Source organism: Meles meles, chromosome 7 (genome assembly GCF_922984935.1).
Source record: "Meles meles chromosome 7, mMelMel3.1 paternal haplotype, whole genome shotgun sequence".
NCBI classification, from domain to species: domain Eukaryota; kingdom Metazoa; phylum Chordata; class Mammalia; order Carnivora; family Mustelidae; genus Meles; species Meles meles.
In genome coordinates this window covers 88,084,126-88,101,323 of record NC_060072.1, presented here as the reverse complement: position 1 = coordinate 88,101,323, position 17,198 = coordinate 88,084,126, and the positions used below count along the sequence as shown (strand labels likewise).

General features: G+C 43.2%; 1 protein-coding gene across 3 annotated transcripts in view; it reads right to left on the bottom strand.

The window, feature by feature from the left end:
- DIP2B (disco interacting protein 2 homolog B) overlaps positions 1 to 15,440 on the bottom strand; it is a 228,134-nt gene extending 212,694 nt beyond the window's left edge. For all 3 annotated transcript variants that reach the window (XM_046011907.1, XM_046011908.1, XM_046011909.1), the window contains exon 1: positions 15,213 to 15,440. In XM_046011907.1, coding sequence (XP_045867863.1) covers positions 15,213 to 15,312 — 100 coding nt within the window. In that variant the 5' untranslated portion in view covers positions 15,313 to 15,440. The remainder of the gene's footprint in view (positions 1 to 15,212) is intronic.
- Between the last annotated feature and the right edge of the window lie 1,758 nt (positions 15,441 to 17,198).

The window sequence follows — 17,198 nt, the reverse complement described above, 5'->3', positions numbered from 1 at the left end:
AAAAACTATGGGTGGACTAGATTTGGGAAGTTGGACTGAAGGAAAGAGACGAATCAAGGATATATCAGTATTCCATTTATTGCTTCTCAGTCCAAATCTACCGTTCATTGGCTGTTCTATGAAAACTGAGAGGGACCCTTTGCCTGATACCTCAATGTTAAGCTTGGTCTGCAGGGAGCACCAGAAAGACACAGCAAGAAGAATGGCCTTTTCTTTCTGGTTCCAGTGTGCTCCCTTGGCAGCATAAACGGAACATCAAAAAGTTCGGCATTGCTGATATCTTACAGAGTCCTAGCCAACTTATTGTAAGTTATTTTCTAATTTGAGAAGGCAAGTGATCTAATAGCTCATGAAACTTTCATGTTTTCATAATTATTTTTCCCACATAAAAAAGGACTTGGGCACTTTATATTGTTCATTCATCTTTATCCAAACACTTTACCATACTGCTTTGAGCATAGTAATTTTATTTTTTTTTAAGATTTTATTTATTGGGGGCGCCTGGGTGGCTCAGTGGTTTAAGCCTCTGCCTTCGGCTCGGGTCATGGTCTCGGGGTCCTGGGATCGAGCCCCGCATCGGGCTCTTGGTTCAGTGAGGAGCCTGTTTCTCCCTCTCTCTCTGCCTGCCTCTCTGACTACTGTGACTTCTCTCTCTCTGTCAAATAAATAAAATATTAAAAAAAAAAAAAAAAGATTTTATTTATTGACAGAGAGAAAGAGATCACAAGTAGGCAACAGGCAAAGAGAGAGGGGAAAGCAGGCTCCCTGCCGAGCAAACGGCCCGATGCGGGGCTCGATCCCAGGACCCTGAGATCATGACCCGAGCTGAAGGCAGAGGCTTAACCCACTGAGCCACCCAGGCGCCCCATGAGCATAGTAACTTTAGACTCTGTTTTAATACATGGTAAAGCAAGGACCACATCACGATTCTGTTTCTAAATTTTCTTGGCTATTCCAAAACATTTATTTTACCACATGCACAATGAGATTATTTTATCTAACTCCCCACCACCCAAAAAACTCTCCACTGAAGCTGTAATTGATTTCCATTATGTTTATATATATTTAGATTTCCCATCTGGGAATACATTACATATTTCCATTTCTCAGATCTTGCTTTTACATCAAGATTTTATAATTTTCTTCATATGGATCCTGTGCCTTTCTTTTGATATTTATCCTTAAGTATTTTGTAATTTTTAACACTGTTATGAAGTCTTTTTCTCCTCACCAAGGCAGTTCACTCCCATACTTCCCTCTGCCAACATCCCAATGATACAAAAAAATACTATTACTTGCCACCCATTCTCATACTACCCTGACCCACAGTTTATGAGTTTTGCTGAACTCTTTTAGACTAGTTTATTCAGACAACCAGGTTTTCTGCTGTAAAGTCTCTTCTATTTCAAAGATTCTTACTTAGCATTTTTATTACACATTCCTTGTCACTTGTTATATATGCAATTACATATATTTTATACACACACACACACACACACACACAAAACACATATATACATACATTTCAAAGTCCATTGTCCATCACCTTTTCCTTTCTTCCTCCTATCCTGGGGTCTCTGTTTTGCATTATTTGTTTGATTAGAGTATACTGCTTAGGTTGGAATCTGTGGCTGATACAGTCTCTGAATCTTCACACACTCACACAGAGCTTTCTTTTCCCTAAAGGGTGAATGATATCTAGACTGCACACAGAGTTCTCTAGAGCAGAGACCTCTTCTCGAATCAGTAGATGTTTCTTACACCATCATCAAAGTTACAGTATTGCAAATGAGAACAGCCTATTTGGCTGTTGCTGTTTTATACTTTATCCTTCTATCTAGGAGCTTGTAGGACTTTTTTTTCTCTATCACTGAATTCAGGAATTTTATCAGAATATGCGTAGGTTCATGCCCTTTCTCACCCATCTTGCCTGGAATACAGTGAACCCATTCAAAGCTTCATTGCTTTTCCATTTGCAATCTTTTTTCAGCTCAGGGCATTTTTCTTCTATTACTTATTTCTCCTTATAAAATTTGATTTTTTTTTTAAGATTTATTTATTTGACAGACAGAGATCACAAATAGGCAGAGAGCCTGATGCAGGGCACGATCCCAGGACCCTGGGATCATGACCCAAGCAGAAGGCAGAGGCTTTAACCCACTGAGCCACCCAGGTGCCCTTAAAATTTTATTTTTTTAAAAAAAGATTTGAAAGACAGAGAGCACATGCACGTGGTAGGGAGTTTAGAGGGAAAAGGAAAGGAGAAAAGCAGACTCCCCACTGAGTGTGCAACCCATTATAGCGCTCAATCTCTCGACCCTAAGATCATGTCCTGAGCCAAAGCCAAGAGTTGGACGCCCAACCAACTGAACCACCCAGGCAACCCATCTTTCTAATATCTTATCATGTGCATTTTAGGTTTCCTGGATCTAACTTCCAAGTCCCTTACCTTCATAAGTTCCCACTCTAACTCTTAGTGTTCTTGTTCTAAGCTTTGAAATTGTTATTTTACTGAAACTATGTTTTAAAAAGGAGGGCCGTAGAATGTGTGAAAACCGCCATCTTTCTAGAATCATTTCAAATAGGATTTTTAAATGCTACCTTATCACTCAAGCAGAAAACAAAATGCTTCTATGTGCTTAAAAGACAATTACTTAAATTAGTATTTTTAAAACCCCAACAGCTATTTGTTGAGAAGTTACTAGATTGAAAGCTCCTTGAAAGCAGGGAATCTGCCTTCTACGCATCCCTTATTCTCTCAATAGATCTTGTAAATAAATGTGTTCAATACACCTTTACTGATATACTGATATATTGAGCACTTTGCCAGTTCCAAAAGGTAGAAGGCCATGCCACTGCACTCACAAAATGTAAAGTCCAACACAGGAGGCAAAAATAATTGAAACAAATAATAGTGGCCAGTTTAGTGTTAAACTCTGTTACTGAATACAATGGCCTAAAAATAGAAGGGATTAATATGAACGAAAGCAGTCAGCTGGTTTCATGATCAAGGGAACATCAGCCGAGCCCTGGAATTTGGTGACATTTTAATAGGCAAAAAGGCAGTCCTGACAAAGAAACAGTCACTATAAAGGCAGAGAGATAAGAATGGGACTATCGGGAAAAAGAGTGAGGAAACCAGTCTGACTATAATAGAAGAGTCAATCAGAGACTAGTAAGAAAATAAGAAGAGACAGGGAGGCTGATGACAGAGTCCAGATTCATTCGCTGGTTGAACAGGTCCTGAAGATACACATGTCGAAGGACGCTGTATGCTGCCCTCAAGCAGCTTACAGAGGGAGGTGAGAACAGGTATGTATGTAAATGATAACTTCCTAGGTTCGAGATCATTTGAAAAATAAATAAAACACAGGGGTAACATGAGAGATCAGAGCTTAGAGAACCAGCAAATGAGGAAGTTGGTGTTTGTAACAGGAAGTTCATCTTCCAGTACTTCCCTTGGTCCTTGAAGAAAAACAAGAACTATGGGAGGAAAATTCAGACAGATGCTTTTTCTACACATTCAATTTAAGAATGAAAGTTTCTCCAAACTAGAAAAGAAATACGATCATGTAAGAAAGGAGACACTAAAATTTTAAGAAAAAAAAATTTTTTGTAACTACATATGGCGACAAAAAATAATAGACTTATTACAGTGATCATTTTACGATATATACAAATATCAAAGCCTTATGTTGCACACCTGAAACTAATATAATGCTGTATGTCAATGACACCTCAATAAAGAAAAACTGAAGATAGCCTGTTTGCTTCAGTCACAGATTTACAGAACAAGAACTATCAGAAGCTTCTACTTAATAATTCCTGCTGGGACGGGCGCCTGGGTGGCTCAGTGGGTTAAGCCGCTGCCTTCGGCTCAGGTCATGATCTCAGGGTCCTGGGATCGAGTCCCGCATCGGGCTCTCTGCTCAGCAGGGAGCCTGCTTCCCTCTCTCTCTCTGCCTGCCTCTCTATCTACTTGTGATCTCTCTCTGTCAAATGAATAAATAAAATCTTTAAAAAAATAAAAATAAAAAAAATAATTCCTGCTGGGTTCATTTGTAAAAAGTAGAGTGTGACAAGACTGATCAACATCATAACGCACGCATGCCTGACCTGAGTTAAAAACCACAAGTTCCAGACTGATGAATCAAGACCCGTACTTTTGAAAAAAATAATATATTCTATGTTAACAAAAATAACGTTTTTAATTAAAAAATACATGTTTGGTAGAATTAAAACAAAACAAAACCCACAAGTTCCAGGTAAAGAGTAACTTGAAGCAACATAATCCAAAGTTCTTAGAAAGAAAGAAACAAATTCTATAGGTGCTTTAATTTATCCATAAAAGCAACAGTCCTCTAAAAATAGAGAGATATTAGAGCACTGTTCCTTTACAAAGCAAGAAATAACTCCAAGAAAAAAATCAATTAAAGTACATGTCATTTACAGAAATATCTACATTGGGGCGCCTGTGTGGCTCAGTCGTTAAGCGTCTGTCTTCAGCTCAGATCATGATCCTGGGGTCCTGGGATGGAGCCCCATATCAGGCTCCCTGCTCAGCAGGAAGCCTGCTTCTCCCTCTCCCACTCCCCCTGCTTATGTTCCCTCTCTCACTGTGTCTCTCGCTATCAAATAAACAAATAAAATCTTAAAAAAAAAAAAAGAAATATTTACATTAACTTAAAACTTAAACATTAAATATCCTAAGAGAAAAAAAAGCACTAAAAACTCTTTCTGAATCAGAATGTAACCACAATCCTCTCTACAGTCCAGAAGCTCAAGTCCAGTGCAAACCAAGGATCTTTCAAAGACACCAGACCTTCAGATTTTCATTTAGGACTGCCCTGTGAAGCATCCAAAATATTTTCCTCCTGGGTTTCCCCTTTTCAGCTTCTGATCATGCTCACCTCAATTCAAGGAAGAAAAATTAATTTCACATCTATTCTCTGAGAATAGGACAGAACATTCCCATCCTTTTCCTTCCAGTCCCACCTCTAAAACTCCAACGACAGAAGCTGTATTCTAAGAAAAGTGAGGCCCAGTAGTTAGGATGGCAAAGAATTTTGCAGAAACAACTTGAAACATGATTCAGGGAGACAGAGGCAGATGGCAGTGTGGAAACCCATGGGGTATGGAGCCAAGCAGACTCGGGTTCCCACCCAGCACACTATAGTCTCAGACTGCACGTTCTTTAACAAGTCTCTACAAAATGGAAATGACACACCTATCTCCAGCAGTTATAAGATTAGAAACACGTTTCAAAGACCTGCCTGAGGTCCCACAGTAAGCAACAAACACAGGACTTAACCCAGCTCTAAATGACTACTTTTTTTTTTAATTGTATTTATTTGAGAGAGAGCATGTAATAGAGCACAAGCAGGGGGAGGGTCAGAGGCAGAGGGAGAAGCAGACTCCCTGCTGAGCAGGGAGCCTGATGTGGGGCTCGATCCCAGGACCCTGAGATCACGACCCGAGCCGAAGGCAGAGGCTCAACCCACTGAGCCACCCAGGCGCCCTGCTCTAAATGACTATTAAGCCCACTGTTCTGATCCCTTTGCCATTCATTTCAGAATGTAACTGTCACTGGCAAGGAGAAAGGGAAAGATCAGGGTATAGGGCCAGATTGGGCACACACAGCATTCCTCTCCATTGCAGGTGTTTTTTTTTTTTTTTTTAAGATTTTATTTATTTATTTGACACAGAGAGAAAGATCACACGTAGGCAGAGAGGCAGGCAGAGAGAGAAGGGGAAGCAGGCTCCCTGCTGAGCAGAGCCTGACGTGGGACTCGATCCCAGAACCCTGAGATCATGACTTGAGCTGAAGGCAGAGGCTTAACCCACTGAGCCACCCAGGCGCCCTCCATTTCAGGTGCTTTCTGTTAGCTGAGTTCTCTCATCATAATAATAGGAGCTTTTTCTTCAGCACCTACTTCCCGCCAGCTAGGGTGTATGAAGAGCCAAGCACAGGGCTTGCTATACAGCAAGTACTCAGTAACTAGTAGCTCCTTATACAGAGATCTTAACCTCTAAACAGAGCTTAGGAAAGGCTGGCTTCTTACAGGAATTTGAATGGAACAGAAGTAAATCAGGCAGAAAAGGGGGAAGAATGTGCCTGCCAGAGTGGGCATCTCTCAGAGGAAGGCAACGTGTACAAAGGCATGGAAGTGAAAAAGCATAGTGGTGCATGCAGCTAGGCATGGCTAGAGAGGGGAGAAAACCATCGAAGGCGCAGGAAATGAGGCTACAAAGGCAAGTAGGTCTTGCTACGTAAAGGGTGCTTGAATTTTATCCTGTGGATGGGGCAAGCCACTGAATAATTTTTAAAATGGGGAGAGGTCACGTTTAGATCTCTATTTCAGAATGATCATTCCATCACAGAATAGAGAAGAATGGACTGGAGGGAAAAGGGTCTGGGAAGGCACTGGAGGCAGGTAGATAGGTTAGAGGAGACTACTACAATAATCTCAGCGAGAGGTTGATAAGGGCCTGAACAAAGACCAGGGGCCCCTGGTGGCTCAGTCAGTTAAGCATCTGCCTTCAGCTCAGGTCATGATCCTGGGGCCTGAGATTGAGCCCCGCCATCCAGCTCCACACTCAGCAGGGAGTCTGTTTTTCCCTCTCCCTCTGCCCCTCCTTCCCTCAGCTTGTGTTCACCTCTCTCTCTCAAAACAAATAAATGGAATCTTAAACAAACAAAAAAACAAAAAAACGAACCTGAACTAAACCAAAATGGCATGAGTGGAAGGGAGGAAGAAGAATCAGCTGGACTTAGTGACCCATTAGATGGATGACTCCTAAGCATTTGACCTGAGAAAGCAGACATTCGGAAGGAGGCTGTGGAGCGGGCTGAAATAAGGAATACAGTGTTGGACTTGTTAAGTTACCATTGTCAGGGAACCAATGAGATGTGTGGAGCAGATGGCTCTGAGTGCCGCCTAGAGATAGGGACCAGGAAGCCATCTCACCTCCAAGACACCTCATGTCCTGGGCATGGATGAGATTACTCAGTAAGCTTATGTGAAGGGAGATGAAGGCTCATGACAGATAGCAGGAACACCTGTATCAGAAGGAAGACCAAAAAAAAGACGCTCAGAGAGAGAGCATAAGAAGAAATAGGCGCCAGAAGGAAATGATGCCATAAAAGCTAAGGAAGGAGAGGGTTTTATAAAGCTAACTATTTACCATATCCAACGCTGCAGAAAAGACACTATAGCCAGTGGGTGTTTTCAGTCTGAAATTAGAAGTCACTGATGGGGGTGCCTGGGTGGCTCAGTTGGTTAAACAACTGCCTGAGGCTCAGATCATGATCCCAGAGTCCTGGGATCGAGTCCCACATCGGGCTCCCTGCTCCATGGGGAGTCTGCTTCTCCCTCTGACCTTCTCCCCTCTCACGTTCTCTCTCACTGTCTCTCTCTCTCAAATAAATAAATAAAATCTTAAAAAAAAAAAAAGTCACTGATGGTCTTGGAGACAGCTGTTTTGGAGACTTGATAAGCAAAAGCAATGGACCAAGGAGTGAGCAAAGGAAAGACAGGAAAGGAAGTGTAAGCTACACCTTCTAGGATCTGTGAGAGGAAGAGAATGCAAGCACACAAGAGCACGCGGACTCCAACACAAGACTGCCGGAAGCTGCTTTTTTTGGATGGGAGAAATCTCAGCATATTTATAGGCTGAAGGGAAGGAACTGAGAGCCAAGCGTTAAGTGAGAGGCTGAAGATGAGAGAAAGAGACAAAGGCAAAAAGACCATGAATGAAGACCATGAATGAATAGATCAATCAATGAAGTAAGATGCCAAGATCACAGAGGAGAAAGGATGGGAGTGAGAATAGTGAGAGGGATATACCTTAGAACAGGAAAGGGGATATGTCTTCCTCTGAGAAAAGGAGGAAAGTGGATAAGGGTGGGAACTGAAACAGATAAGGCTTAGAGTGCTGAGGAGGGAAGCGGAGGGAGTTTGGCTTTCTTACAAGCTAGAAAGAATGGTTCTGAGCTTTGTTTCATAGTCCTCTTTAAGAAACTGATGAAAGGTGTAGATTCTGCTCCCTAAAAAGACACATAAGCACTCACACTCCAAATTCTGCACATGATTTCAGAGTTTTCAGGTCCACTGAAGCCAACTCATGAATCCAAAGAAACTGCCTTTCAGAAGGGATCCTGTTTATCGATGAGCATCCACAGGGAAAGCAAGCAACGAACTCACTGAAAACACAAAGATAGGAAAAACTCTCACTTAAACCCCTAGAGTATGATCAATCACCAAAACAGATGGGACTATTTGAGGTGAAAATAGCACCAACTTAGACTCTAGGGATAAGAGAGGAGACCACCCCAGCTTTTGGGAAACTCAGAATTTAAAGACAATGAGTGATAAGAGTCCTAGATTTAGCAAAGGCTTTAGAAAGCAGCAGAATCTTTAAAAGACGAAAGATCAGTCTAGAGTTGAAGGGAGACAAAAATCAGACCCTTGGGTCTAAAGATAGAGAACCAGACAAGGCTGGTGGTAAACAGAACTCAAAAGAAAAGTGGATGCAAGAAAACTTTTGAAGGAGGAACTGAAAGGATGTGTTCACTAGAGACAAATGGAGGACTAAGAAAAGGAAGAGACAAAAACTATTTGAAGATTCTAAGCACCCACATGTGCCTTTTCATACTGGTAGATGCCTGAGTCTCAGAAACCACGCTTAAATTTCAAAGCCATTTGCCAGAACTTACCGGCTCGGAAATGTACACACACCAGATGTCTGTATGAAACAAACCAGCTACTCTTTTCTGCTCTAGTCAACTGCCTGCAGTGACCCAACATATGTTACACTAAGGGTTAGAGGGTGCCAACAGGAGCTCCAATGAGATTGTCATTCCTTTAAGAATTGAAGAAACTAAAATGAGGGAGGATAGCCAATCTGTCCAGGGTCACACAGCTACTAAGTGACAGTCCAGGAATGGGACCCAGGCCCACGAGATGCCAAAGCCTATACTCAAATGATTCCACAACTCTGGTTCATACCAAAATCAAATCCCAAGACAGGGACTTTATGGTTTCACTTTACATCACATTGAAGTGAGCAAAACTCACTGCACTCCTCACACAATACAAGAAAGAGTTGGGGAGCTACTTTAAAAAGTTTAAGATAGGGGCAGCTGGGTGGCTCAGTGGGTTAAGCCTCTGCCTTCGGCTCAGGTCATGATCCCAGGGTCCTGGGATGGAAACCCGCATCGGGCTCTCTGCTCAGCAGGGAGCGGGCTTCCTCCTCTCTCTCTGCTTGCCTCTCTGCCTACTTGTGATCTCTCTCTCTCTCTGTCAAATAATGAATCTTAAAAAAAAAAAAAAAAAGTTGGGGCACCTGGGTGGCTCAGTGGATTAAGCCGCTGCCTTCGGCTCAGGTCATGATCTCAGGGTCCTGGGATCGAGCCCCACATCGGGCTCTCTGCTCCGCGGGGAGCCTGCTTCCTCCTCTCTACCTGCCTCTCTGCCTGCCTCTCTACCTACTTGTGATCTCTCTCTCTGTCAAATAAATAAATAAAATCTTAAAAAAAAAAAAAGTTTAAAATATGATACAGGGGCACCTGGGTGGCTCAGTGGGTTAAACCTCTGCCTTCAGCTCAGGTCATGGTCTCAGGGTCCTGGGATTGAGCCTGCATCGGGCTCTCTGCTCAGCAGGGAGCCTGCTTCCCCCTCTCCCTCTGCTTGCCTCTCTGCCTGCTTGTGATCTCTCTCTCTCTCTGTGTCAAATAAATAAATAAAATCTTTTAAAAAAAATTACTTCCAAACTATTTAAGATACGAATGACCTCTGTAGGAGCTTACACTGAGGTAAAATGAAAAACAATTTAAATAATTAGAGAATGTATCGGTTGGCAAAAATGACATACACTGTAAATGCTGTAAGGTTTGAAGCTAGGGAGCTGACAGTGGTCAGGGTTCGGTTATAAAAAAAAAGCTAGCACTTCAGCTGAACTCTTAAAGAGCAGTGGGACAGTAAGCAGGAAGGAGTGCTTTCAAAGAGCATTCCTGAGAGGGGGGGAGAACTGTAGTAATTATGATACAAATATAGTGTGAGGGCCTTTTTTAGCCAATCATCTGAACTTTTCACCCTGAGGTGCTAATCCTCACACAGGCTAGGAAAGAAAGCAGCCACCAGGGGCCAGGCTAAGAGTGAAGGGTTAATGATTTCTCTCTTTTTTTTTTTAAAGATTTTATTTATTTATTTATTTGAGAGAAAGGGAGAGAGTGAGTGGGAAGGGAGAGGGAGAGAAAACCTGAAGCAGACTCTGCACCAAGCAAAAAGCCCAATGCAGGGCTCGAGCCCATGACGGCAACATCATGACTGGAACAGAAACCAAGAGTCGGACACTTAACCCACTGAGCCATGCAGGTGCCCCTTAATGATTTCTTTCATTCAAAAATCCAGTTCAATGATTTGGGGCTGTCAAATGATGATTTTTCAAAATATCCTATCCAAAACTATCCTTTACAGTAAGACTGAATCATTCTATCAATAAATTGGTCACTTGTCTTCTGAACTACCCTCAAAAACCAGTTTACATCATTCTACTTTTTTGGCAGTCACAACGCAAATCAGTTTAGAATTACTCTAATTTTTTCAATGACACCTAGTCTGGACTCCAAAAGAACATCACCAGATTTTCTCTACTTGACTCCAAGTAACCTATAAAATGAAATTCCACCCTCAAAATTTGCCACCATGACGATTTTCAAAGGAATGTGCCACAGGCTCTGACCATAATTCTTAAAGATGAGTTCCAATGTAAGAGAGGATATATGCAAAATATATATGCAAAACACAAATGCAAAAATATACATATTCAAGTTTTAGGGAGAGCACATAGATAACACCCGGTTTGGGTTATTTAAAAATCGATACCCCTGCTTTCCTTCCTCCTCTTAACATCGGGTATGACAACTACTGAGATGTGCTTTTCTAATAAATGTATATCCTATGAATTCACAACTATGTGTTGTATTTGGGGGAAAGTGGACCACTTTCCCATTGTAGATACAACAGGAGAGACTTGCCAGTTTCCTGGCTCCATAATTTTACTTGCCCACTAGGGAGACCATGAAATATGATCTCTAGCCAGCACCTATCCCTTTCCCTCCACAACTCCCCCACTCCTCAAGGGGATTCCCATCAACTCCTAGCAAGGAGCCCTCTCTTATCCCTCTGCCTTCAAGGTGGGCCCTACCAGCCTTGCAGGGCTTCCAGGATGAGTGATGAAAGAAGAGAAAGGGAGGATGTGACTGTGTTTGTTGTGTTCGTGCTCAGAGAAGTGTTCAAACAAGAAAAGGGAGGATCCCTTCCTGTGTCATTTTGTCTTAAATACCTTCCCAGTTGTCATCTTTAGACACTGAAAGACTTGAGCTCTTCCGACAAGCCACAGAAGTATGGGATTCATGTCCGTCTTTCCTTCATGCTTAGGACTGAACTGCACACGCTCAATGTCAGCCATCTCTACTTGCCACTCTGTCCAATCTTATATTTACAGTTCTCCGTTGTTTCTTTTCCACAACAACAACAAAGCAGATACCTTCCTCTTTTCTTAGAAGGCAGCCTTGGACAAAACTCTACCATGATCTCCTGTACTATCTGGTTGGTATCTAAGTGACTTCCATTCCAGACTCAGGGCTCCTTGAAAGGTGACACACTGCCCTGCTCTCCTCTGCATTCCCAGCACACAGGAGGCATAAAATAACTATCTGTTGAATCAAATAAGTGAATGATAGACTTGAAAGAGACTTCAGAAAGAGAATCAAGGGAACTATTTAGAATTGTGGCAAACAACTGTTACACAGCATTTCCTTAGAGTAAAAATTAGAATAGCTTGTGCCGGGGCGCCTGGGTGGCTCAGTGGGTTAAAGCCTCTGCCTTTGGCTCAGGTCATGATCTCAGGGTCCTGGGATCGAGCCCCGCATTGGGCTTTCTGCTCAGCAGGGAGCCTGCTTCCCCCTCTCTCTCTGCCTGCCTCTCTGCCTACTTGTGATCTCTGTCTGTCAAATAAATAAATAAAATCTTTAAAAAAAAAAAAAAAAAGAATAGCTTGTGCCATAACAAGAAAAAGATATTTAAATCATTTGATGGTAACAGATGCCATAATTACAAGACAGCTTAGGATAATGGCACTTACTAGATGAGCAACTTTAGATAAAACACTTACCCTCTTAACCTAAGTTTTCTCTTCTGTTAAAACAAACAAAACAAAATGAAACAAAGGAAGGAAAAGAAAAGGTGAGAGATGGTTATAATATCTATCTATTCTACCTAATCACAAAGTTGTAATGAAGCCCACAAAACATAACATATAAGACCATTATACAAATATAATGTATTATATGACAGATTTAAACAAATAAGTCTCATTAGTGTATCTTAATATGCATACACTTGAGTAAAAACATGTGAATAAAGTGACAACAGAGTTTACTGTCAAACACATAACAGATATAATAATAATACAATAAAATATGTGGATCATGAAAAACATATTCACCATCAAAATACTTGTAGAAACCTCTACCTATTCAATTCATCGAAAGAAGAGCTCAGGATTATGTGCAACTTCAATTTCAAGTGATTCTCTGGATAGCTGCAGCCTATTCTTTTTGGTGCAGAAGCAGGAGCTTCCCAGCCAAGTCCATGGCGACCTGTGTGAAGCACCAGACACAGCCCTGGGCTCTGCAACACGCTCTGCGGCAAACAGCCCACAGGGGCACAAACCTGCATTTCAGCACAGAAGTGGCTGAGCTATGACCAAAGCCTGCAGCGAAAAATACAGACAAGCACAAAGAAATTTCTTTAATAGCACACAGCTCAGACTATCACTGTAATTAAGACCAACTACAGCCTGCATGGGAAAAAAAAAAAAAAAGAATAAAATCAAGGAACGAGTACACCAAAGACAGCAACCCTTGATAAACACATAGTTAAAAAGTACATTTTTTTTTTTGAAAGGAAAGAAAGTACTTTTGTCAAAAGAGCAGCAGCTGTAGAGAAAATGTACGATAAACAAACAAGCAAAGACTCATTCAAAAAATACTACAGACAGTACCAATAACACCACGCCGGAGATCTGGGGGTTAGTGGGCTATCTTAACTTCACTTGAATTCCTAAAAACGTCTATCTACTTCTTCAGTCAAGCATCCTCCGTACTTTATTTTTAAGCAAGAGAAAAAGACAGATGGCCAAAATGCTGACACTGCAGGCCCCAGATTTTTCAACTGCATTTCTTCCAGTTGTCCATTGCTAAAAGAGATGAAATACAGGACAACATGGCATAAATCTGTAAGAAACTAATTCAAACTAAGTGTATGTGAACCAAAGTAATCCTTCATGGGAAAGCAAATCATGCATTTGTCCTTAATGATGCTGAAGCCCTAACATCCACAGTTTGTAGGAGTTTCACACCCTTCTAAAGGAGAGAAAGGTGAGCTAATCAGTGTGAGTCCTAGAAACAGTTCCTCAGAATCATTTCTAGAAACACTCAGAGAAGTAAACAATAATCAGCTGGAAGCCGATATACCGAGAATAAGGAGCTTCCAGGATTTCCCTCTGTGTAAAAGCAATCAACTCCTATTTTTAATCTCATTCTGACACAAACATCCAGCCAAACCTCTCTCTTGCTGGCTAATCAAATAGAGCTCATTTGTTACTACAGAGTAACTGTTTTTAAAAGGCAGATTTGAATGGAAGTCATTACAGATTTAACGGCAATGCTTTAGTATAGGAGAAGAATGATGTTATCTTGAGAGGCAGGACCAATGGTAATATTTTAAATACGTCACAGAAACCAACTCATCCACCACCTCGGATTCTGGAGATGGGCCAAAAATTAACTTCTCAACTGATTAATTGAAAAATAATATGCTGGTAATTAAGTGCAAATGAAAACAGCACTTCCCTATACATTGGGAAAACCTTAACAGGGTTATTAAAAATAATTATTTCCTTGTATGCCCAACAGGATTTATAACACTCAAATCTACTTCTGGTTTTTCATTGTAAAGGATAAGGGGGTGGGGAATGGGGGAGAGAATGCCCCATAAGTAAACAAAAAGTCTGAACTCTCCTGGGAACTTGTCACATTCTTCTCTTCCAATCAACAATATTTAATCCACTTGAAAAATGCTAGCAAAGAGGGCCTTTGGCAAGGAACTCAGTTAAAAATATGCAACTCTGGGGACACCGCCACAATTCTGACATCAAGCTTGTAGAAAATGCTGCTTTTGTCTCAGAGTCAGCCCGTGATAAAAACAGGAACTTTATGGAGAACTGAACACAACTGCACATGAAGCATGATCACATGCCCACAACAGAGCAACGTTTCTCATTGTTGTCCAAGGAACTTCTCTAATAACAGAGGCTTGATTTATTCTATTCTTTTAATTCTCAAATTCAACCCTCCCTATACCAATCCATTGTTAAAAGAAAGAGGGTGCCGGCCAGGATTTGCATGTAACCGGTAGCCACCCTCCTCCTCTCTTGAAAGACTCTAAAAGGTAATCAGATGCGGAAAATTCACCCCGAAGAGAGGCACCAGGAAAAAACCCTTATGACAAAGGTGATCTGAAAGCAGCACAGTGTATGTCTCTCTAGGTTAATACCACTGCTTCTAATCTGCCTAAGACCCTAAATGGCCCATTCTGCTTCTCGCTCACTCCTGTCACTGGGGAGACATCTCGTATTGTTAAAGAAGGAGGAAGAAGAAATGCTGCGGATTTCCCATGTATCTTTCTCTTTTTCTGAAGGGGGGAGGGGAGCTGAAACAGACGTGGGGCCCTCCCCGCGAAAAGGGTAGAGGAGGACAGTAGAAAGCTGTCAGCCACCCTGCTCGAAGCCTCACAACACCCCCCCCCCCCCCACCGTGCCCAGACGCCCGGGGAGGAGCGCGAGGGCGCAGCTTTGTCTTGGGTTTTGAGGGGCAGGGAGTGCAGAAACAGCCCGGGCCGGGGGAGGACTTCTCCTCCAAGCCCCAGCTTCACCCTTTCCCCGAGAACACAATGAACGCCAGGGAAAACCCACTTCATAGGATGCGAAAGCAGGGAAGACGACCCCTTCAGAGCACGGGCCAGATTTCCGGCACCCTCCTCCCGTCTCACCCGCACGGCCAGCAGGGCGCGCGGCGGGGACCTGTTCTCCCTGTCGCCGCGATCCGCAGCGGTGCCCGGGCGCTCACTCCCCCGCCCGGCTCCTACCCTCTGAGAGCTCCAGCTCCAGCTCCGCCAGCTGCGCCCGCACTTCGGGCGGCAGCGCAGCCACCGCGGCCGGCGCGGGCTCCAGGCCTCGCTCCGCCATCCGGGCTCCGCCAGCCACACTCCGGAAGACAAGAGAGAGGGCCGAAGGAGGGACGGACTGACGCGGGCCCACACCCCGGCTACAGGATCCGGCTCCGGCTGCCGAGCTCCGCCACTGCCGCCGCCGCCGCCGCCATGAGCGAAAGTCACGTGAGCACGGCAGCCCCGCCCCCGGGCCGAGGACGCACCGCCTCCGCGGCCCAATCAGCCCGAGGACTCGCGAGCTTACGGCGTCCTCTACCGGGCATCTCCTGAGACGACGACCCCAACCTCGCCACCCGAACTCTCCTGTGCGACGAGAGCTGGAGGTGTTGATGGCGGGAGCCCACGTAGCGTTTACCTTTTACGAGATCGCGAGCGAGTTTTCAGGGGACCCAGGCCTCACTTTTTCCGATTCTCTTAGTGTGTATGCCTTTGTCTTGTCTCCTCCTCCATTTTCCCAGAATTGACATCTACCCATTTAAGAGAGCCTGAACTCAAGCCACCTTTTTTTGACTGATTAATGATTTTTTTTAATTTGTGTCATTATATCACATACCACTTCTTTTTTTTTTTTTAAGATTTTATTTATTTACTTGACGGAGAGAGATCACAAGTAGATAGAGAGGCAGGCAGAAAAAGGGGGAAGCAGGCTCCCTGCTGAGCAGAGAGCCCGATGGGGGACTCGATCCCAGGACCCTGAGATCCTGACCTGAGCCGAAGGCAGCGGCTTAACCCACTGAGCCACCCAGGTGCTCCTCCCCGACCACTTCTTGCACGGAGACTTCCTCGTCCCACTTGCCAGGAGCTCCTTGTTTCTAGTTCAGTTCTCGCATTTAAGGCAATGGCGAGAGAATCTCCTTCCTCCCCCCTAGAATTCTAACTACTTGAAAGTGGAGAACTTACTCTTCTTGATCTTTTTATATCCTCTTCAACGGATGACTTAATAGGTGTTCCCAAAATGTTAATATGTTAATTCAATATAAGGAGGATCCATTTGTGTATTTTTACCAGGAGCTACTGGGCAGATGCTTTAATCGTTCATATTCTTTTTTTTTTTTTTTTTAATGCCAGAGCTCCCCTTCACAATTTGAGGGATTTCAGTGTTTTCGCTTCCCTTCTATGCTGCCAAAATTGGTCTCTTTTTTTTTTTTTTAAGATTTCATTTTTTTTAAAAGATTTTATTTATTTATTTGACAGAGAGAGATCATAAGTAGGCAGAGAGGCAGGCAGAGAGAGTGAGACGGAAGCAGGCTCCCTGCCAAGCAGAGAGCCCGATGCGGGACTTGATTCCAGGACCCCAAGATCATGACCTGAGCCGAAGGCAGCGGCTTAAACCACTGAGCCACCCAGGCGCCCCCAAAATTGGTCTCTTGAGAGAAAACGCCTCAACATCTATTCAATAGTAGGAGTTTCTGGACAATAGTATACCAGTTAGGGACTCAAAGAAAATTTTTTAGTTGAGAAAAGAATTTCAGCTTGAAAAAATAAATGTGACATCGTGGTTGATTGAGAGGTAAACTGAAATTTCCTTTCAACAGCAACAATGTAAGGAGAATCTTGGGAATATATATGTATGTCTGTCTTCTGGTTTACATGAAGACCGTTTCAGGTTTTAAGGCTGCAAATTTGGTGACATTCCTCACGTCAAAAAGTGAGGTCCGTGGACCCTCCCCTGAATCTGGATGGGCTTCTCATTGCTTGGACCAATAAAATATGGCACAGGCGATACTATGTAACTTCGCTGGTTAGGTCCTAGAAGGCCATTCGGCAGAATTCTTCATCTCCAGAGAACCCCTCTAGGAGCCTTCCTCCCAGGGCATTCACTCTGAGAACCCAGCAGCCATGCAGAGAGCTGGCCACATGGAAGACCATGTGAGGTGCTCTGCCCAACTGCCCCAGTTCAGC